Here is a 22,894-nt window from a genome sequence, read left to right on the forward strand (position 1 = left end):
GTGAAGCAAAAGAGAAATGATGTTGTTATTGTCAGGTACCTGCCACCTCCTTCCCCATCACCTACGTATGCACATATGCAAGTCGTGAAAGATGGCGAGCTGTGATTGTTGAGGGTCCAACATGTAGTCTGGCATGTCTCTTAGTCAAGTCACAGCAAGAAGTTATGACTCTTTGATCGTCTAATCTGACACAGTGACCGTCTGAAAAGACTTAAATATCTTGTCATTGATCCTGTCATTAGATGTGTAAACTTAGATTAATGCAAAACTGGAAGCAGAGGAAAACTGTTGGTAAATCTTTGATGGTTCACCCTTTCTTGAAAGAGCTCTTGTACCTAATCACTAAAACCTTAAGCTGCAGCAGTCACAAAGGTGGAGCTTATTAGTATTCTATCAATGGGAAAGGATCCCAACCAGGAAATTGAGAAAGTCACATCGCTCTGACAGTGAGGGGGCTGGGAGAGAAGGTAGCAAGATAATGATGTCAGCCTTATGGGTTTCAGTTAAAGAGCCTCTGCACATTGTTTACTAAGTGTTCATGGCAAATGTGAGAGGACATCTACACTAGCATGTATAATGCATTTGAGGGTCATCATGTAGTGCTCTCTGGAGTGTGAAGCGTTCAAGTGTGCAGATCATCATTCACTCTAGCCCATTAACGGCACCAGTAAGCCATAGCTAACACCATTATCTGTTCTAACATAGTATAGCTTGTGTGCACATTAAAAAGAGTGAGCCTCTAATGCCTCATCAGTTTCTGGTTTTGTGTCCATGTTCCATGTCATTTGGTCATTTCAGGTCATTTCATTGCACATCAGTGTGTGTGTGGAGTGTCCGTGTATCCATGTGTTTCTCTCAACAGCAGTCTGATTAAGTCGCAGTCATGAGGACTGAGGAAAAACTTTGCCTCTTTTTTTTTCAAAGCAGGGAAAGAAAAGCGCTTTTATCCTCCCTAGTCTCCACAATTGCCTCAGCAAATTCTCAGAACACACACACACGGATGCAGTCAGACTGTCCTAACTGAATTTTCTAATTGCTCTCCAGAGCGTCCCTCTCCATTAGGCTTTGGACCAGCTGGGAGGGGTGCGTTGGTTCCTGAGCTCCCGGCGCACACACATACACACACACTGACAGCCATGCCTCAGAGATACTCCCACCAGAAGAGGAAAGCCAGCACAGCGGCTGCTAGGAGGATGGAAAGGAGACGCAGGGACCAGGGGAAAAGCAACAACAACAGCAACCCAAACAGCAGCCAAAACCACCGCTCCAAGAAGCTGGCCATGCTCTCCAGGTACCCTCACCTCGGTACAGGCTTAGAGCTAGGGCTGTACAGGAAGCAATAGAAAATAAAGTTAAGTCAGGTTTGTTCATTTATGGACTTTGCCTCATTTTTGCCATCAGTTTTCATTGTTTTTATTCCTTAGTACAACTTTACTGTGGTGTATTATTTTAGGAATAGGGTAAACTCTATGTACCAGGGGCACAATAGTGTATTCTGTATGTGTCTGTACATATGGAGGTTTTGTACCTACAGTATATTGTGTGTACCTTGTATGTTTCTGTATGCAGCTTTATGCAACATATTTGTCCTCGCGGACAATGTATATCTTATCTTATCTTATCTTATCTTATCTTCTCTTATCTTATCTTATCTTATCTTATCTTATTTAGAGGCTGATGTAATTTTTAATGATCAGTATTTAGATTCATAGCCAATCACAGACCAGAGGTACTAGTTATTTTAGCTTTAAGTTCTGATATACAGCATGTTTGCGCACATCAGTGTTGCTTTTACTCTTCCTGCCCTGCAGGACTGCTATTTTTGTCCCTCTCCTTTAATACCTGACTTTCACTGACCCCGTCTAGGTCCCTGATCCTGTGTCACTCTAAGACCACCGATGACTGCCCCGGTCCAGAAGAGAGGCATGCTGGGGAAGTGTCAGAGGGGCGCAGGACATGGGGTCCAGGCTGGAGGACAGATCTGACTGCTGGGAATACAACAGGCTACAGAGACACAGAGAACGGACAATGGAAAAAATCAGCCATGGAGAAAAGAGGAGGCACAGATGCAGCCAACCAGCTGCATCACACCACCACACATAGGGAGAATAAAAAGAGCATAAGGAGGTCCTTCAGCATCAAGGTATGACTGCAGGACTTTGCTCTGGGGTAGAATCTATGCATACCTTTTTAGTTCCTCAAATTCCTCCTCTTTCCTCAAAAGAAGCCATTCATAAAAAACAGTTGTTAACAAACTTCAGATAGAGTTTGCTGTGTAGCTGATATTACTGAGTCCATTTGCTGACTTTGACTCTTCTTGAGTTTCTGATACACTATGTTTTAACAAGAAGTAAACACAGTGTTGCTCAGCAGGAGACATACTTACAAGAAGGTGATATACATTTCAGGACGTCCATGAGTTGTAAAGTTCATCAGACACCAAAACACTGCATAGCAGTTTAGAATACTCTGAGGAAGGAGTTTACAAGTCTGGAAAGTTATCACTGTGGCGGTCATTTTATTGTCTCTCTCAACAGTGTTAAGGTAAACAGTGAAATTACACCAATCACGCCTCAAAGTAATCTACTAGGAATGATCACTTGCATATAATCAAATACATGCGAGTGAACATTCCTAGTAGACCAATGTAGGGTGTTGTTGGATTATGTTGTGTTGTGTTGCTACAAAAACTGAGGCAGGTCCACCCCATTGGCTGATGGACTGCCTCATTGAAAGGAATGAGGGGGCTGCGCTTCTCAATGCAATGCTGATACCTATCAGTGCCAAGGCCTTGGGCTGAATCAGAATATCTGGACTTCACACTCACAGACTTAAAGTCGAATGCCTTTTTAACCTTTTTAGATCACATCCCCGGTCATATTGTGCAGCTATTTAACAACATGTGCCAAAAAATTACAAAAAAAATCTATTTCTTTGTATTCTTATATCAAAATCCAATGTTTTCCTCCTGTAATACATAATATGATGTGTGCTTATGTAGGATTGGACCAACCCATTTCAACCAGTAATATCATGACATCCACCTATCAATCAATCTTCAACTTTTAGCAGCTCAGAGCTAAGATTCATTATGACATGCCCACTTTTCAACATTCAAATCAAATTCCTCCCAACGTTATGTCCCGCCCGTCTATCCCGTTTCACTCGGAAGTACGTCATGATACGGAAGTTAGATACACTCAAAATGCCATTTCATATGGACTTTAACAGCTGTGTTCCCAGGAAGTTTTCTTGCCTGAAGGGGCTTTACAATCTGTACAGCTCACGACATCTTCAATGCTCAGACCCTCGATTCAGATAAGAAAAAACTCCTCAGAGAAAAAACTTTAATGGGGAAAAAAAGAGGAAGTGGAAGTGGGGTTTTAGAAACACTATGAAAAGCAGCAGTTAGTGACACTGCTTAAGTACATGACTGAAAGGTTGTGTTGGATTCATGTTGCAATGAGAGTAGTATGCCATGTGAGTCAAGTGGCACCTTGAGGTGGCCATCTGAACTCAACACTACTAAGAACCATTGACATTAAGTCTTTGAGAGGGGTGACAGGGTCAGAAATGTTAGTTCATCTCAGTGGAAACAATTCAGGTCCTTAGTCCCCTCTCATAGCACATTTTATCCCAAAAGTGTCCAGAGGTGAGCACATCAGAGTGCATATGACCAAAGTTCCACCACATGAGCGACTTTACCCACACTCACTTCACTATATGATGATGTCACTAAAACAACTGACTTAAGACGTCTTGGGAAATGCGGTGAAATTGAAAGTGCCATTATTCTGTGATTACCACTTGTGGCCACAGTGGCCGCTGTTCCACTGTGTTAAGCTGTTACATACATAGTCTGTCTTTGAATGTGCAGCCACTGCTGTTTTTTTTCTGTTGTGGATGGTCTCATAATAATTCACAGTTCTTAGTTGCTGCACTGTTAAATGTGTGTTTCCACGAATTACACAGTAGATAGTTGTGGAACAACTGTGGCATGGATGTGTTCCTATTTTAGATGTAGAGACACATTTGATGAAATTTATATGGCTGAACTAACCAATCAGAAACAAGTTTAGCACATCATAGTCACAAGGCCTTCACTGTCATATTCATTTCACAGTAACAACATGTTCAACACATGTGGCTCCTGCAGCCTCCCAGAGTTATTCCTTTCAACTGACCGACTGAAACTGACCATAAAGCTCTAGACTGTCAGATTCATGACTTACCCAGCAGTAAACTCATTATGATACATTCAACAGTTTTCATTCTGGTCAGAATAATATGTAGAGTTGAGTGTCTGTCGTTTGTATATCCCATGCCTGGTATGGTACGAGCGTGCTAACACTAAGCTATGTACCCTGTGTCGAGTGTTTCTTGTCTCAATGTAATGATAATCACATGCCCTGTGTTGGTTGAGAGCTGTGGATGGCCTGAATGTCAAACATTCAGACAAACACAGGGTTTGTTGTGCTGTGGTGTTTCTACAGCTTGGCCTCACACCACATTCCACTGATGTCAAACAGGGTTAGATTGTTGGTCACTCATCACTCACCTCACAAAAACACACGCAGGTTAAATAGATGAGTGATGATACTTGTTCTCAGGTTAGACTGATACTGTAAAATGATTTTCTAATACTCTATCTGCTTAGCTTTTACTAACATTTACACCTGGAAGAATGAGGACCATTTGTTGTTTTCATGAAATTGTTGCACAGTTTTAAGCAAATTAATTAGTTCAGACTCTTGAGATCAACTCCATTCCACTGCTACACTCACATGGCATAGTCCTCTCACAGCAACATGTATCCAACATACCCCTCTCGTGATGGCAGAGGACTACTCATCAGTTCTCTGCTTATTCTTTCGCTGGATGCCTGCTGCTACACCGCTCTGATGCGGTCCCTTGCTGCTGCTGCTGCTGCTGTTTATATAGCATTTTATAAACTCCACCTCCACCTGTAGGCCCTGAGTCTACCTTACCTTTGGGGAGAAGCTATTATTGTCACTCCCCACTCCCTGCTGTACTGAACTTTGGGAGTGATGAGGTCAGAGCTGAGATAACAAATACCAACAGATCATAGGGCATTTCATAGTTTTTTGTCAAGATGGCATTTGTGTTTTTAATGAATTAATTTGTCTCTTCTGATCCATGTGTTTCCAGTCTGTCCTAGGAATTACATCCATATAGGAACATTCTGTACCTCATGATTAATGGTACTTTTATTGTATCATTGTCTAAATTTTTTGTGTCCTGTGCTGTTTTGTATGTATTTCAATTTGGAGTTTTTGTATTTTAAAGACCCATACAGATGGGCACTGCAAATTAGCGGAGGCTATAAATGCTGATATCGGTTCGTGCTATATACTTGTCCTTATACAAATAAACATTGACTAAATAACTACAAATTTACATCCAGTGCCAACCTCCAGTACCAAAGCAGGAAGTAGTGTGCCCTTTATGTAGTGAGGTGGAAAGTAAAGGTATGGAATTTAAAGTAAATTATATACAGTATATAAATTTGGCCATGCCTTTAGTTATTTAGTTATAGGTCAGATTAATGAGGGGCTGTTTAAAGTCTATTGCTCAGTTTATTGTAGAAGTAAGACATTCATATCAAGCCTCTGCTGCATTTCATTGTTTGTCTGCATGTGTCCTCTTGACAAGCTGTACATTTTGTCTTTGACTTATGATTTATTGGCTCTAACTAAAAAAAAAGAACAAAATAATATGAATGAAAAAATAAAGCTACTACTCCTAAGAGTCTACAGTAAGAGCAGAGGCTCTGTGTTAACAAACATGCTGGTTCGTATGCTAACTGGAATGCTAACATTTGCTAATTAGCACTAAGCACAAAGTGCAGCAGAGGCTGATGGGAATATCAGTAGCTTTGCAGGTATTTGGACATAAACCAAAATATAACAGTTCATCCCAGGGGAACATAAATTCCTCTACCAAATTTAATGGCAATCCATCCGATATTTGACAAAATCTTTCAGTTGAGACAAAATTGGTGAACTGACCAACTGATACTGCCATCCTTAAATAACAGTATTCAACAACCCATGACAAGTCCATTTTTATATATATAGCCCAATATCACAAATCACAAATTTGCCTCAAGGGGGTTTACGGCCTGTACAGCAATATGACATCTTCTATCCTTAGACCCTTGATTTGAATAAGGAAAAACTCCCCAATAGGAGTTAACAGGGAAAAAATGGAGGAAATGTCGGGAGGAGCAACAGAGGAGGAATCCCTCCTCCACGGACAGACATGCACCAGATATGTGTACAGAATAGACCAAGATAGCAAAATTATAATATGGAGAAACAGGATGATAGAAATTATAGATAAATTGATAAGTATATGAACTGCTGGGTGCCTCCTCACACATGACATGGATTAAACAAATCAGTTAAATTGTTGTGATCTTTCCACAATACTATATAGCAATATGAATACACAATATTAACCATACCAACCATAGATAACATAGATTGCATGCCCATTGTAATGAAGATGTTACAGCTTGCTGTTGTATACCACTTCATGGAATCAAGCCCAAGTTGCTAAACAACCCCGACTGAGGCTGAGCTCAACAGTAATTTAATGGAGCAGTGCTTTTCCTCTGGGGCTAATTCATGCTAGGTTGGACATCAATCACTCTTAATCACCTACCAGACAGAAACATCATGGTCATATCATTGTGCCTTTCATGTTGAGACTGAATCCTGTATCATCGAATAGAGGTTTATGAATGAAATCTGTGTGAATAAAGTCATATTCTCATGACTTGTCAGAGTGTAATTTTAGTGTGTTATTCATCACTTCTTGGATTTCTTTGTGTCACTTGCTAAAATGATCCCCTCTGTGGAAATATAACGTGTTGTAATCTCATTAGGTACATTTTATGACATGATTGCTCCATATTAAAAGTCATTGATATAAAGGAAATACTTTGTTATTCCTTTACAGAAAACAACCATTATGTCTGTATTATATCATATATATAATAACGTGGTCATATACTGTTCCCTTGAGAGCCATTTAAACATACACAACCATGCCTCATATGCGTAACCTCCAAACACTAAAGGCTCAGTTCATGCACCTATAAAATCTTACTCTTTGTTTTCTTTTTCCTTGGCTGCCACCTCACTAACCCAGATGGTTGATATGCTCATAAAGCATGCTTTCTACCTCCTAGTATAGAGGTTCCCTTATGCCTGTTCACTTTGTGTGTGTGTGTGTGTGTGTGTGTGTGTGTGTGTGTGTGTGTGTGTGTGTGTGTGTTTGTGTGTGTGTGTGTGTGTGTTGTTACAGGAGAGTAGTATTTGGAGGATGTGTGTAGCCACAGGGCCCACTGAGGAGGTGTGCGGACCACAAATGGCTGATAACAGCGTCCAGACAGACGACAAAGACACTAATGTGGAGCCAGGGAGGAGTGGAGGGGACCTACACAGGTAATAAAAGCCAAGTGCTTTCATTCCCAGGAATGTGCTGGAAAAATAGGAAAAGCTTAATTGGGTGATATTTTCATACAAAAATACTCTATATAACTTGTCTTATCAGGCTAAAAGAGAAACACTTCCCATCATCACCAACAGAGAAACTGTCGATTCAGAAATTCTTTCATCAAGTAGAGTATATGCAGCAGAATGGCTTCCAGAGACTCTTTAGTGACCGCTACATTATGCAAGGTGAGGGTCACATTGCCAAGCTAGTGGTAGTGCAAAGCCAGCTTCTCCACTGACCAATCACCCTCTTACCAAGTAGACCTAAAACAGCCTTGTGTTCAAAAACACAAGGGCGCGTGGACGTGTTGCTTCAGGTACAGTGAGATGGTAACTATGAAGGCTGGTTGGAGTAGTTTGAAGGCTTCTCAGAGTAAACACACTGCATATCAGTTTATAATACTATGAGACAGGATTTTACAACTCTCCAAAGTTATCACAGCGATAGTCATTTGAAACTGTAGAAATATACAGTTCATATTACACATATTTAATCAGCCAACACAGAGTTGAACTTTTTAGCCAGACAACCCTGAATCTTTTTGCCAGAGCTCTCTGTATCAGCAGATGCCTTTGGCTGTCTCTGTCATGTGACCCTCACTTTGCACATCATAGTGGTCTGTCAAAGATATCCAGCATCTCTCCCCGGACTCTCACCAGATCTGCTTATCTAATTAGCATATTTAGAGCCAATCACAACTATGAACAGAACAGAGAAAATGAGAATGCCCTGGTGGTGACACACTGTAAAATGTGAGAATGAAATGCATTATGTCTGCTGAGCAAGAGGAGAGAGACCCAGAGAAAGCTGGAACCGTTTTAGACCTTTTTCCTCTCTTTGCTTTTTGATATACTGTATGTTGGTTAGTTTTTAAGCTAAGTGATCACATCACTGTTCAAACATTATGACATCTGTCTTCAGTTCAGTCTTGGGATAGAATCCAAAGTTCAGCTGAGCTAACAATAACACTTTTAGTCACTGTTGAGAGAAGCTTCAGTGCAAAAGCTTTGGATTCTGTCAGTGACACTGATGACTATACTCCATATTCATATTCAAGATAATTTGTTCATGTACTGTCTGAACAACTCCAGTTCTTGGTAATGTGCAGGTGTTGTGCATAGTAAAGCTCAAATTTTTAAGTCACTTCTGGCCACTTCTAGTTATCCTTTGTTTTCCTCACAATACTATTTAGCCAGCTACAATAAAATAAATAAAAACAGGTAATAAATTAGACCAAAATATGTTCAGCATCCATGCTTGTCATTCCTATTTGTGGTACTGTACACATGAACTGACACATTAGTTATCATGTCTTATAAGCTCTCAGACAAAAAAAACCAGTTCATATTTGTTTGATGACGACAGGACTGAGAAAAAAGTCTCACATATCTGGATATTTTTAGGTAGGTATACAGTAAACTGACCTGCCCAGAGGTGAGTATAGGCCTACAGTACCTGCGTATACCCACCTCTACTAAGGATGTGCAGAAAGTCCAGTATTTGTATTTGTATCTGTATTTGTTGAGGCAGCAAAATTCTTTGTATTTGTATTTGAATAAAAGTGGAAAGAGGCTTTAAAATCCTGTTTTTGTTTTTATTATGCTTTTAATTTTTGAAAATTAAAGTGTTACAATAAGTGTTCATGAATAAACTACCTTCCGAAGGAGGTCCCCACACTAGGTCTCAAACTGGATTCTCCCAGATCATAGATGACTGTGTTGACTACTGAGCTAAAGCTTTACTCATTGTCTCATTGCAGACAGACCTCTACCTATTTATACACCCATAACACAGAGACAGCACACCGTGTAACATGTAGGGAAGAACTTCAAAGGCCATTCTTGCTTTGCACTTTTCATTTATTGCCTATTTTTTACAACCTAACTTTGTGGAAAGGAGAAGGCGAACAACAGGTTATGGAGAGTCCCTTGGGAGCACTTCGCTTGTGTCAGTAGCTCAGCTTTATCTCTGGGGAACACCCCCAACTCCGGGAGTGATGTCCAATTAGGAAATGTGCGTCATGTAGCAGGTGGATGTGACTCCCCTTGTTGAGACCTGCTGATAGATGTAACAGTGGATCAGAGGACAGACACTGAAATAGCGATGTAAACGACCTGCACGCTGGTATTTGACAAACATTTTTGTAAAATTTGTACGAAAAAAATATTCGTAAAAACCCACTATTTGTGCTTTGCCGAATAATGTATCTGTATTTGGGCACACCTCTAACCTCTACATCTCGTCTTGACAGTCTAGTGGTGTCAGCGATGAATGCTTTCTACAACATTTCTGATTAGGTAAATGGTAAATGGACTGTATTTGTATAGCGCCTTTCTAGTCTTCCGACCACTCAAAGCACTTTTACACTATGAATCACATTCACCCATTCACACACATTCATACGCTGAATGGGTTCAGGGGCAAGGTCCCAACCAGCCCATCAGAGGAAATCTAATCATTCACACACTGATGGCACAGCCATCATGAGCAATTAGGGGTTAAGTATCTTGCCCAAGGACACATCGACATGCGGACAGGAGGGGCTGGGAATCGAACCACCGATCTTCTGATTAGTGGACGACCAATCTTCTTGTGATGACATATCCCAGACTTGAGGAAACAGTCCTGGGTGATGGGGTGCACATTATTTCCAGATAACTGCTTGGCTCTGATGTGGCGTCCTTATCAGTGTTCTAAATGAATCCTGATAGTTGCAAGGCTGCTGGTTTCAGCTGCTGATAGGTTGCAGCTTGTCTTACTTGTAATGTTTACTCAAAGGTTCACTTGGGTTCCTTTTAAATATCAAGTCCAAGAGCAGCAAAACCAACTCAAGACTGAGACCAAAGAAACAAAACAATACCGATATACTATTCGTCATTCTGTTGTATTCCTGCCGTTCATAGCAAGAGTCAACTTTGATATAACTTCAATCACTCTGTACAGTGCTTTGGATTTAGACAAGGATGAAATGTGATTGGGACAGCTAGTCAGGTTCATACTCCTTCACCAATACAAATTAGAGCATTTTATGTGTAAATTTGCCTGGATGGTGTCACAGTTAGCAGTTATTTAGCCAACTGTGACAATATAATACTGTATCTCTTCACACATCTTTGCATGAAACTAAAATGAGGATGCTTGGTTGTTATATGGCAAAGACACACTGTGGAAAATAAGTCCCAACAGTGCTTTTAAGTCAGTGCGGTAAAGTGCTGTGATGAACTGACAGCTGACTTGCAGCAGAACATCCTCTCCTGTCTGCTGTGAGAGCAGCCAGCCACAACTGGATTCTGTCAACTCCAAACACTGTGATGGGTGAGACCAGTGGCAGAGACCGAGACACGTCCGAGTCACCCACCACCAAGATATTAGAAAAAAAATCTCAACTTCAGTCTTGACACTGATGGAACTTAAGTACTACAGTCCTGATATTGATAGTTTATTGAAAGGCATTGGCTAAATGATGAAAACTGAAATAAAACAAATGAAAAATTCTTCACAAAAGCTAAACTTACACTTTTAACTCAATAAAAGACCTTCTACCTCTTTAGAAGACCCAAAATATTTTACATTTGGATATATTTGGCTTAAAAATTGGCTTCTAAATCACATATAGGCTCGTATTTTGAACTAGTTTTTGTGCAGTGTCCTTCATTTTCAGCTGTGTCTATGTGTGTCTCCTTAGAGGCTGCAGCTTCCTGAGCCCAGACAAACTGGCACCCTTTAACGGACAGAGTCTAAACGGTGGTGCTTGGATGGAGGGGGAGGGAATGAGGAGCGTTCACATTAAAGCCTACAGTGAGGTAATAGCACAAGACACATGAAATGGGCTCTGCTGTGACATTTGTTCCAAATGATTTAAAACACTATCCTACTGTCTTCAGTGCAGTACAGTAAAGTACTACATCTCTAAATGTTGGTAATGGACACAGTGTTTAAGGTAAATCATTTCTACAGTGACAATTCATCAGTGAATAATGTTTGTGGACATATGGCTTTGATGTGTGTTTACTGCACATTTGTTACATACTGCATTCTGTATCTTGAGATAGTTTTATTTCACCATGTCATAGTGCAACCTCTACAACCTCATATCGTGCATATCATATTTTTGATTCTTTTGTCTGGCCACAACATGTACTACTCCTGCATATGCGATTCTCTTACATTCTTTCAAACTTTTTGAAGCATGTGGTGATCAATGCCCTTAATTATTCTAGTTATATATTAATATTGTGTTCCATTTACTTTAACTTATTATGAAGTATTCCTTTAGAAGGACTTTGATTTGTTTATGAATCTACAAAATACACTAATCCAAGGTAAAAAGCCCTGGTATTATAGCCATGTTGAGCATGCCCCAGTGTTATCTGTGAACACAGAGCCCATTAATGATATTGTACTTAAGTTGCAGCTTCTGTTGTTCTATACTCCGCAGCAGCCCCACACTCCTGAATTCATCACTACAAAGAAGTTTGAGCTCATGCAATTAATAAATATTAAATAATGTTATTTTGCATCACCTGATATGTATCCCTAAGTTTAGTTTTCAGTCTAGATTTATCCAACTGTAATAAATCTTTTGTAGGTGTTGTTGGATCTGGGAGATGCACGGCTGGTAATTAGCAATAATTATTATTTATAATTATATTATTATGAGTTATAAACATTAATAAATATATTAATATGAATTAACAATAACAGTTCACCACCCAGAAACCAGGACTGGAACCAGACAATGAGGTAGTATCATAAAAGAGTTCATCTAGAATGCTAATATCTGATGGATATCAACGTTCACAGCTGACTCTCTCAATCAGCCACGTTTCACAATATATATAAACACAATAATGACAAAAGACGACAAAGTTAGCCGATGCTTTGATCAATAAATCACTATCCTAAAATCTAATTCTACCTAAGCAATAACAACAGCAGCTATGTACAGTGAAAACACATGCAAGCAGGAGCATGCGTGTGTGTGTTTGTGTGTATGTGTTTGAGAGCAAGATGGTGGACGTGATCTTAGAAGATGATGTCATGCAATATTTAAGACGGCAGACGTGATTTCGTAAGATGAGAACCAAATGGTGGATGTGACAGCGGTGTCTTGGTTAGAACAACAGCAAGATGGCACTGCCTGGGGGTCAGCGTCTCTGTGTCCCACGTTATTTGACCGTCAGATGTGTAAGAGAAGTGTGTGTTGTGTACGTACATGCATGCATGTGTGTGGGTTAGTAGCACGAGAGGGAAGAAAGAGGAGGGAAAGCAACCGTGGGGGGGGGAGAAACGGTTGCTTTGTCCACAGAGAGCGCGTGTACAGACAGCAGTCTGTACGGAACATTGTCTGATTTTCGATTGCAAACAACTTAGTTTTCACTCACGGTGGCACAAACACAGCAGTCCTGAGTGGGACAAACACAAGACAGTCTAGCGTGGTGAACACAACTAAACAGGCAGCAAACTTTAACTACTCTTCAGAGTATAGCAGGCAAAAGAAATTGGCGGCTCAGCAATTCTCAACAATAACACAGGAAATAAAGCTTAAAAAGCTAAAAGCTAACAACACACAATATAACACTGTCTCTGCCCAGACTTAAGCCTCTTATGTGTGTCACTTAAAGAAGAGAGTAGGTTGTGTTTCAGTCCGTCTTTGGGCCCGGCTCAGTTCCTTGGCTCGGATGCTGACAGGGCCATCCTTGTGCTCTGTCGGCGGGTTTCACGGCAAGCTGATCCTCAGTGGCGTTGAAGAAGAGCGGGGCATAGAAGTTATCCTCATCTTCATGAAGAAATCCTTTTCTTCCTTCTGCAGGCAAACAAGAGAACGCTGGGTTGCAACAGCGATCTGTCTCTTGGATCCGGTGATTGTTGTCAGGTGAACACGGGGCGAAGTCTCAGCTTGTCCAGCGAGGGGAGAATCTTTCAGTCGGTGAGGGGGACACATACACAGGGTTACCTCCTTCAGTAAACTGGCGCAGTTACAATGAAAAGGTGATGGGTGTTGGGGTGCAGCTGGTACTTAAAGCTGTGGTGACGTTACAGCTGCGTCACCATGTGTGACTTCCTCTGGCGTTGGAGCGTCTCTGCCAATGAGAGAAGAGAGTTTGGAGCTTCCTGGATTCAATTCCAAGGTGTGAACTGAGAAAAGCATGATGAGAAATGGAGTCTGATCAGCAACATTTTGGTGCTGCTCTTCTGTTTCAGGGGTTAAAGGACAAAGGCAGCCTTGTGGTCAGTCTTCAGAGTTCACATGTAGGCCTGCCTTTGTTTAACCCCATGACTGAGGCCCAACAGCGTTTAAGAGAATCCTACAGTAACATCTAAAATATTCTGGTGGGCAGTAAAAAAATGCTGTAATCATAGTGATGTGAACAGATCATCTGGTGTTATTTAGAGTTAAAGCTTGGCTGCTGAATTTAGAATAAGGTGAAGAGAATTGAAAAACATCTTTTTTCTTAACTTATTTGCCATATTCTTAAGTGTGTGGCATGAAAGGCATGAATAACTTTCAGTCTCAAGACAAGACAGGCAAGACACAACCGTGTGATGTGCTAATTTGAGTTAAAATGTAATTTAAACATCGCAATTTTCTAAACATATGCATTAAACTAATTTAAATCAATTCTTAAATTCTGAGATGCATACTCTACATGACTACACAGAGAGTTGTTGATGGGTTGAAAATGACAGAATAGTGTCTGTAATTCCCTTCTCTACAGTAACTGTGTCTGTGTGGGCATGGCATTTTTCACACGCTGCAATCACATTCTCAGTCATCCCACACACACACACAGGCTCAGTCAGACACAGTTAGACACATAAAGGAATTTAAAGAATTTAAATTTGGTCAACATGACGAATGTGAAAAGAAGACAATTCAGTAACATTTATATAACGCAGGCTTCACAGCGCTCCTGGAATTTCTGGAATATTATGGTGTCTAGAAAAAGTATAATCCAGACAGGCTCAGTCAGAGAATTTGATACATTCTGACATCATTAATAAACCAGGAACAAAGAACAGTCTGGGGATGTCTCCAGTTTAGTCACGGAAAGTCATGGAAATATTTGTATTTTAATATCAGGACCTTTTTAACATCTTAAAATGTAAAATCATGTTATTCTATGCACACAGATTTAGTTAGGTGATACAGTACAGAGAGTATTACCTTTAGATCAGGGAGAGCATCAACAAGAATGAGCAGCACACGCAGTATTTATGGCTATGCCATTGCGCAGCAGAGGTGTTGGTACTGAACCCAGCATGGTGTGTTTTCATTGCTCCTGAGCAGCCTCAGAGGCAGTATATGAGGGCTTTTTCAGGTTTTAGTATCTTTGTTGCAGCGCGAGCTTTCCTGCTGGGCAGTGTAACACCTTATCATCCTGCCAAGTCTATTTGAGTCACTTTTAAGAGGCTGTGGAAACCTGAACAGCAGAATGAAGGAGAAATGGAGAAAAAGAGCAGTAGGAAAGAATGTCTAACATGTGACGGCTGGGCTCAGCTGATTCTCTTTTCAACGCTCTCTCTGTTTGATTTTTTTATATATATAATGGCTCCCTGACAGCAATGAAACACCCTCTTTCACGTGGTTCCAAAGACTAGTTCATAATAATACAGAGAATAAATAGATCATGTTACCATGGATACATGGAGCTTTAAAGTCCATAGGAAATTAAACTGCTTTCTTTGTCTACTACAGCATACATACCTGCTCTGTATATCACTCACAGAGTGATACAGTGCTGTGGTCTCCTTTGAGGAAAAAAAATCATAAACCAAAAGGGAGAATTTCATCTTTTAAATTCTTTGGTTTATGATGGCTCCTCCTAGTTTTGTATTAATTTGATGAAATATCATTCTTTTATCCTTCTACGTAGCTGGAGTCCTTATTTCAATACAGCAAATCAAATCTTGCATAAAGTGATAACGTGGTGTGATGCATTGAGCCCTATTAAGGTTGAGGTACTGAGGTTATTTCCTCTAGTGCACCACAGTTGAAGAAGAGGCGCAGTAGAGGGTGTGGCGATGTTAATCCAGTAGTGCACTGTGATCCTGGTGCCAAGAATGAGAGTGTCATGCGCTCACTGCTCAGCACTCTTACATTACATAATATTTTGCCACTTTATTTGGTGAAGGCACACCCATATAAACAATCTCTCTGAAATCACACAAACTGTTATGTTTTGCTCATCCACTTTCCACTTACAGTTTTTTCTGGTTATGGCATTAACGCCCATGAGACTGAATTGAGATTAACAAGTGATTCTTACCAGCATCTGTCATCCACAACAGCTAGCACTGACGGCCTTTCCTTTACCCTGGTGACTCTCTGTAAAGCCATGTGAAGGCGCCATAGGGATCAGAAGAATAGAGCCCATAGTGTAACAGTAGCATAAGTAGAGAAAAGTCATAAAGACAAAGAACTGACTCAGTAATGTCAGTTATTCAACAGCATTTACATAAACTTTGCTAACATTAGCCACCACACAGTAACCTGCTGGTCATACCAGACCAAGTAAGGCTTATAAATGATGTTATTTCCTCTTTCAAAAGTTACGTAATCTCCTTGCTAAACAGTTTATTTGAATCTGATATACATGCTGTATATCCATGATACTATACTATTCTCTACTATACTATATTAGCCTTTATAACACTACTGTATAATACTATACTATACTACTCTATATTATATTACTTACTCTATATTCTACTCTGATATACTGTAGTGTACCATAGTATACCATATCACAACTCTACACTATTGTGTAATATACTATCCTGCATTGATTCTACTCTACCTTCTATACTCTACACAATACTAGATTTTACTATCCTATTGCATAATATACTGTACTGCCTTGACTCACTTCTACTAGCTATACTCTGTATAGCACTTTGAACTGCCATTGTATATGAAATACGCTTTACTAATATACTTGCCCTGCCTTGTCTTGCCTGCCTTACTACCCTGTGCAGATAACTGTCCTGATGAGCAGGATTTAGAACCACAGTAAACAGGGTGATCTATTAGAATGATTATGGCGATGTATTGCTGTGTACTGTACATCAGAATCAGTCCTTAGACGGCCATGTGAAATGTGTATAATGCATGAGGTTAGGCTAAAGTGAACTTTAAAGATATTCTATTTCTCCTTGCTTGTGTGTTGTGTACTGTAGAACATTTCCTCATGTGAAGAAGCTCTCCATTCACATAGTCTGGCTATAAGCCCGCAGCATCCAGCTCTCATTTCCCCATCTGATCATCTGTCATTGCCTGGATACACAGATGAAGAACTTACGGCCAACAACAACCATCTCAAGGTAAATTCATCTTTTGCCAAAAGTATAGCCTGACCCACTTTAATATTTATACTTCTATGAAAGGAAAACAACCCACACAGGCATCTTTATGTCTCCCTTTTACATTAATGTTTGAGGTTATGTGAATCCATGTGTTCATCCAAGTGTGTGTGTGTGTGTGTGTGTGTGTGTGTGTGTAGTTGCCCATTCCAGAGGTGAATGAGGAGAGATGCTGGGAGACAGAGAAAACCGAGCAGGACTCACCAGGACAGATGGCCAGCAATAGGACACGCTCCAATTCAACTAGTGTGTATCATACAGTTCTATCCCAGTAGTAAAAATCATCCACCAAGAAGGCTAAACCAGTAATTGGACTGCATTTTACTTTGTGTGACACTGGGTTAAATTTAGGTAGAAATCTGCACAAACAGGAAGATGCAGCTGTTCTGTTCTATCAGTGCAAAGACAGTTAAAGCTTTTAGAGTCTGCAGCAAACACAGATAATGGAAGGAGAGAGAGAAGGTGATGGGAAAATTATTTCTAATATGTTTATTGTCTTCAGTGAGGTATGAGGGTGGTGTGAGGCCAGGGAGTAATATCCTTTCTGCTCCAGGAAGCCACACCACCTTTGGGAAATGTGGTCCTAATTGTGTGAAACACTACCACTTACAATTCCACTGCTGTTAGATTGAACTGAACAGATTGTAGATGCCACTGTGGGTTAGGCTAGTTGATACAAAGACAGCTAGTTTGACAATAGCATTTATTTCCACAGAGAGAAACACTGAAACCTGAAACAACTTGTTGCCATACAAATTTTATACTGATATTAAAGGTCTTCAGAGGATAAATCTTTATGACTTTGGTGAACCTCTGACCTTTCATCTACAGCCAGTAGTAGGCTGACATTTTCACCAAATGACACCACCACTGATTGCCATGAAATTTACACATTCATGTCCTCCTCAGGATGAATTGTAATTGTAACTGTGATCCTCTGACTTCTCCTCTAGTGCCATTGTCAGGTCAACATTCCCATTTGTCAAATACTTTGGTTTACATGTCCAAATACCAGAAAAACTAAATACATCTAATCTGTACTTGTTTACAGCTAAGTTCATTTTAAGTGTTAGCATGCTAACATACTAAACTAAAATGGTGCCCATGGTAAATATTGCATGTGCTAAGCGGACTGAATTTATATAATGCCTTTCTAGTCTTCCAACCACTCAAAGCGCTTTACACTACATGTCCGCATTCACCCACTCATACACTGATGGCAGAGGCTGCCATGCAAGGTGCCTGCTCATCAGGACACTCACACACCGATGGCACAGCCTTCAGGAGCAATTTGGGGTTCAGTATCTTGCCCAAGGACACTTCAACACGCAAACTGGAGGAGCCAGGTATTGTGATTAGTGGACAACCTGCTCTGCCTCCTGAGCCACAGCTGACTCCTGAGTATACTTAATTTCCTCACTTTCCAGTATGAATTTACTCAAAATTAGTAAGTAGAAAGGACCTGGGATACAGCTTATGTTGTAATAATTCTACATACAGTACATATTTAAATACTGAAATAGGGAAGTCAGTGTAGGTTTTACTGGAGAGTTTTACTGTCCCTGATGGTCTTCTTAACAATATAGAGCAAAAACATTTTGAGTTAAAATCCTGACATTTATTTTCTGATGATACTGTATTTATAACCAGGTGTTCATCCTTACTGGATTGGGGATCTGGACAGCATCATCATGAAGACACCAGAGCTGTATGCCAGTCATCCTCATGGGAATGGCAGTTTATATGGAAACAGGAAGTCTCTGTCCCAGCAGCTGGAGTTTCCTCACACCACTACGCAGGTATTTGATCCATCTGACATTATAAATAGAATACACTGAAGATCACACCTGGTAATCTATGCGTATTTATTCATATAATTTTGAAATACACAAAGTTGGAAAATAGCATTTAACTTTCTTTCCTCTTAAAAAGAAGACAGACAGCAGACAGACGGTGATAATCGATATTTTTCATTATAACAATGTATAGATGACAGTGTTTAGGCCTAATGTGTTGGTCATGGCTCGTAGTGATGAACCTACAGAGAATTATCAGCAAGTCTGCAGCTCCCCTCGGCTTTACGGAGCTTTATAGTGAGTTTCAGCTCATTGTTTAACTGTCCGGTTGCAACTTTATTGTTTTGGTTCACTCTCATCGCTCTCATAGCATCGTTTTCAATAACAACAGGCAGCTTTGTTCAGAGAAAAAGCTCTAAAACCCCACAGTACACTACCTTTTCAGCACCAAACAGCAAACACACTTAGCTGTAGACTAGCTGGTGAACATAGTGTAGCATTAAATTAAATTAAATTAAATTAAATTAAATTTTATTTATATAGCACCAAATCATAATAAAAGTCATCTCAGGGCACTTCACATAGAGCAGGTCTAGACCATACTCTTTAATTTACAGAGAGAGAGACCAAACAATTCTCCACATAGCACTTACAGCGGTAAGGAAAAAGTCCCCTTTAACAGGAAGAAACCTCAAGCAGAACCCAGATCTAGGTGGGCGGACATCTGCTTTGACCGGTTGGGTTGAGAGAGAGAGAAGAGGGTGGGGGGTAGGGGACACAGAGAAGCAGAACAACAACAGCAACAACAACAACAATAGATACATGACTAGCAACAACAAACAGCAACAACAGCTGGAGAAGGACAGGGGAATGACGTCCCCACGTCAGCACAGGTCATGGGGTTTCCTGCGGATGAGAAAGCACAAAGAACTCCAGGGAAGAAGTCAAGTTAGCAACATGCATTAATGGTAAATGAATACATACAGATGGAGAAGAGGAGAGAGGAGCCGGCAGTCTAGACCTGTAGCAGCATAACTAAGGGCTGGTCTAAAGCGAGCTTGGTCGGCCCTAACTATAAGCTTTATTTAAGGAAAGTTTTAAGCCTACTCTTAAACGTAGAGAGGGTGTCTGCACCCCGGACCGAATCTGGAAGATGGTTCCACAGGAGAGGAGCCTGATAGCTGAAGACTCTGCCTCCCATTCTACTTTTGGTGACTATAGGAACCACAAGTAAGCCTGCATTCTGGGAGCACAGTGTTCTAGTGGAACAATAGGGTACTATGAGCTCTTCAAGATATGATGATACCTGACCATTAAGAGCTTTGTAGGTGAGGAGAAGGATTTTAAATTCAATTCTGGATTTTACTGGAAGCCAATGCAGTGAAGCTAAGATGGGAGAAATATGATCTCTTTTTCTAGTTTTTGTCAGTACACGCGCAGCTGCGTTCTGGACCAGCTGGAGAGTCTTTAGAGACTTGTTGGGGCAGCCTGATAATGATGAGTTGCAATAATCCGGCCTAGAACTAACAAATGTGTGGACTATTTTTTCTGCAAAAGGATGTGCCTGATTTTTGCAATATCATGTAGGTGAAAAAAGGCAGTCCTTGAAACTTGTTTTATGTGGGAGTTAAAGGACATATCCTGATCAAAGATAACTCCAGATTCCTTACAATGGCGCTGGAGGCCAGGGTAATACTATCTAGATTAGCTATATCATTAGATAATGTGTTTCTAAGGTGTTTAGGGTCAAGCACAATAACTTCAGTTTTGTCTGAGTTTAGTAGCATAAAATTGCAGGTCATCCAGGTCTTATTGTCCTATATGATTTCATCTGGCTTCATTTTCATTCAAAAACAGAGCTAAAAGAGAGTGAATATTGGACTTCTATTCACCAGGTGGACAGTATTACTTTAATTAACACACAAATAAAAGCTTCAATCAACTTCAGTCTGTAAACTCAAAATCATTATGTCCTTTACAATTAAATAGTAGCTAGGTAAGGTATCATCAAGAGTCTATAGCCATGCCAGTGGTTCTGTGAGGTTGTACGCTGGCATCATGGTGCTTTGAGCTAAATGCTAGCATCAGCTAGCTAACATACTCACAGGGACAATGCCAAGATACTGATGTTTAGCAGGTATAATATTTACCATGTTCACCATCTTAGTTTAGCATGCTAACTTTAGAACTAAACACAAAGTACAGCTGAGGCTGATGGGAATATCATTAGTTTTGCATGTTATTTGGTCATAAACCAAATTATTGGACACATTTTGACCTGATGATGGTGCTAGATGAAAAGTAAAGAGATCACACAAAGTTTTTGGTACAGACATTCATTAACCCTGAGGGTGGCATGAATGTCCAGACCAAATGTTATAGTAATCCATTCAGTTGTAAAGATATTTTAGGCAAAACCAAAACATCTAGGTGCTAGGGGAAAAGGTCAGGGGATCACCGAAGTATCTGACTTTCCGTACAAGATGTTATGTCAATCTAATGAATATTCGTGTGTGTGTGTGTGTGTGTGTGTGTGTGTGTGTGTGTGTGTGTGTGTGTGTGTGTGTGTGTGTGTGTGTATGTGTTTGTGTGTGTGTGTGTGTGTGTGTGTGTGTGTGTGTGTGTGTTGCTTGCTGTTCCTCTCCAGCCTGTGCACCGCCCGTCACGCTCTCTCAGCTCTGCCCAGCTAGTTCACTCCTGCAGCAATGTACAAGCCTTCATAATCTGTAATATTGTGTTGATGAAGGGCCATGGCAAGGTAGGAAGCACACACCACCATCAATTTGAATTGTCTCTCATGAGCTAAGGTTGTAGCAGGTCTTTTGTTCCTCTAAAACCTGACAGTCGCAGTTTTATCACAGACCATAATAACAACTGGACTATAAGTCAATATTTATAGTAACTTTTGAAAAACTACTGTCTCTGCACTAAGAGAGGTCACTTAACACACACTTTAAGTATCTTCATCCTGTTAACACTGTGTACACCAAACCACCTGATTCCATTGCTCAAGAGCAATTTTGTATTTATTTATTGCAACTTAATTGTCAACTGGGTCACTTGTGATTCAACAATACACATTGTTGTTATTATTTATACTATATATGGTGTGTACAGTACCTCTGTTTTTATTGTCATGCCTTATGTTGCATTTAGTAGGTGCTTATAATGTATAAAACTCTACTTTGACAAATTAATCTTAAACCAAGTTTTGGTTAACTTCTCTTGTCTATATACTGTGAATAACACACCGAAATGTTAAACTGTTCCTTTGATTATGATCATGATTACAATTATGATTGCGACAATATATGTGATAACATTAATTGTCACCGTTGTTTGATGACAGTTTAACTAACGATACTAGCATTGGATGATGAGTGATGATTGTGCTGCTGTTCCAGGGTCTGGGCTTCAGTATAGTGGGTGGGAGGGACAGCATGTACGGACCAATGGGGATATATGTCAAGACCATTTTCCCTGGAGGGGCAGCAGCTGCTGATGGAAGGCTACAGGAGGGTGAGGGAAACACACATGCACACACACACACACACATACACACACACACACACACACACACACACACACACACACATACACACACTTTATGAGTGTTAAAGTAATCTAATCTCTGCCACTGTGAATAAGACCATGTGTTACTGATTGGTTACCTATTTCCAGTTCTAAAAGACACACACTGCAAAAATACTCCAACTATCAAATCTGCAAAGGAAATAGTTAAAAGAACAGTAATGACCACAGCCCTACACATGACTATTAGAATGCAGTCAGTCAGACAGATTTGAAAAAATCTGAAACTATCCCTTTTAGGTTTTTAATGCTGTAGCTGCTTGATATGATGATGTCTTTCGTGGAAAACGTGATCTGGGTCACATAAATGATGTGTTTTACAGTTAGTAGTAATTAAGCTGTGCCTCAATAACATTTTATGTACCAGCCATGTTCAGAGTATGTAGTTCATTCACACTGAAAAAATACAATATGAAGTATATTTAAAGATGTACAGTAAACATACTTCTTAACCCAGCTGAATCATGTTTTTGCTGACCTCCAGTGGTTTAACTTCTGATGTTGCTGCTGATGTAGAAGTGTACTCCAGTGTGTGAACTCCACCCGAGATGTTGGGTGTGTTTACAGATGAAACAGTCCTAAAACTTTCAACCAGACAGGGCAGTGAAGCACTGCTGTTA

At 40.3% G+C, this 22,894-nt stretch overlaps 1 protein-coding gene across 1 annotated transcript in view; it reads left to right on the plus strand.

Annotated features, from left to right (window-relative positions):
* Positions 1-1,069: 1,069 nt before the first annotated feature.
* il16 (interleukin 16) overlaps positions 1,070-22,894 on the plus strand; it is a 49,183-nt gene continuing 27,358 nt past the window's right edge. The window contains exons 1-9 of the mRNA XM_042397170.1: positions 1,070-1,291; positions 1,867-2,143; positions 7,333-7,472; positions 11,210-11,327; positions 16,705-16,848; positions 17,028-17,133; positions 18,538-18,686; positions 21,331-21,441; positions 22,088-22,202. Coding sequence (XP_042253104.1) covers positions 1,137-1,291; positions 1,867-2,143; positions 7,333-7,472; positions 11,210-11,327; positions 16,705-16,848; positions 17,028-17,133; positions 18,538-18,686; positions 21,331-21,441; positions 22,088-22,202 — 1,315 coding nt within the window. The 5' untranslated portion in view covers positions 1,070-1,136. The remainder of the gene's footprint in view (positions 1,292-1,866; positions 2,144-7,332; positions 7,473-11,209; positions 11,328-16,704; positions 16,849-17,027; positions 17,134-18,537; positions 18,687-21,330; positions 21,442-22,087; positions 22,203-22,894) is intronic.

Source organism: Thunnus maccoyii, chromosome 1, assembly GCF_910596095.1.
Source record: "Thunnus maccoyii chromosome 1, fThuMac1.1, whole genome shotgun sequence".
Classification (NCBI taxonomy): domain Eukaryota; kingdom Metazoa; phylum Chordata; class Actinopteri; order Scombriformes; family Scombridae; genus Thunnus; species Thunnus maccoyii.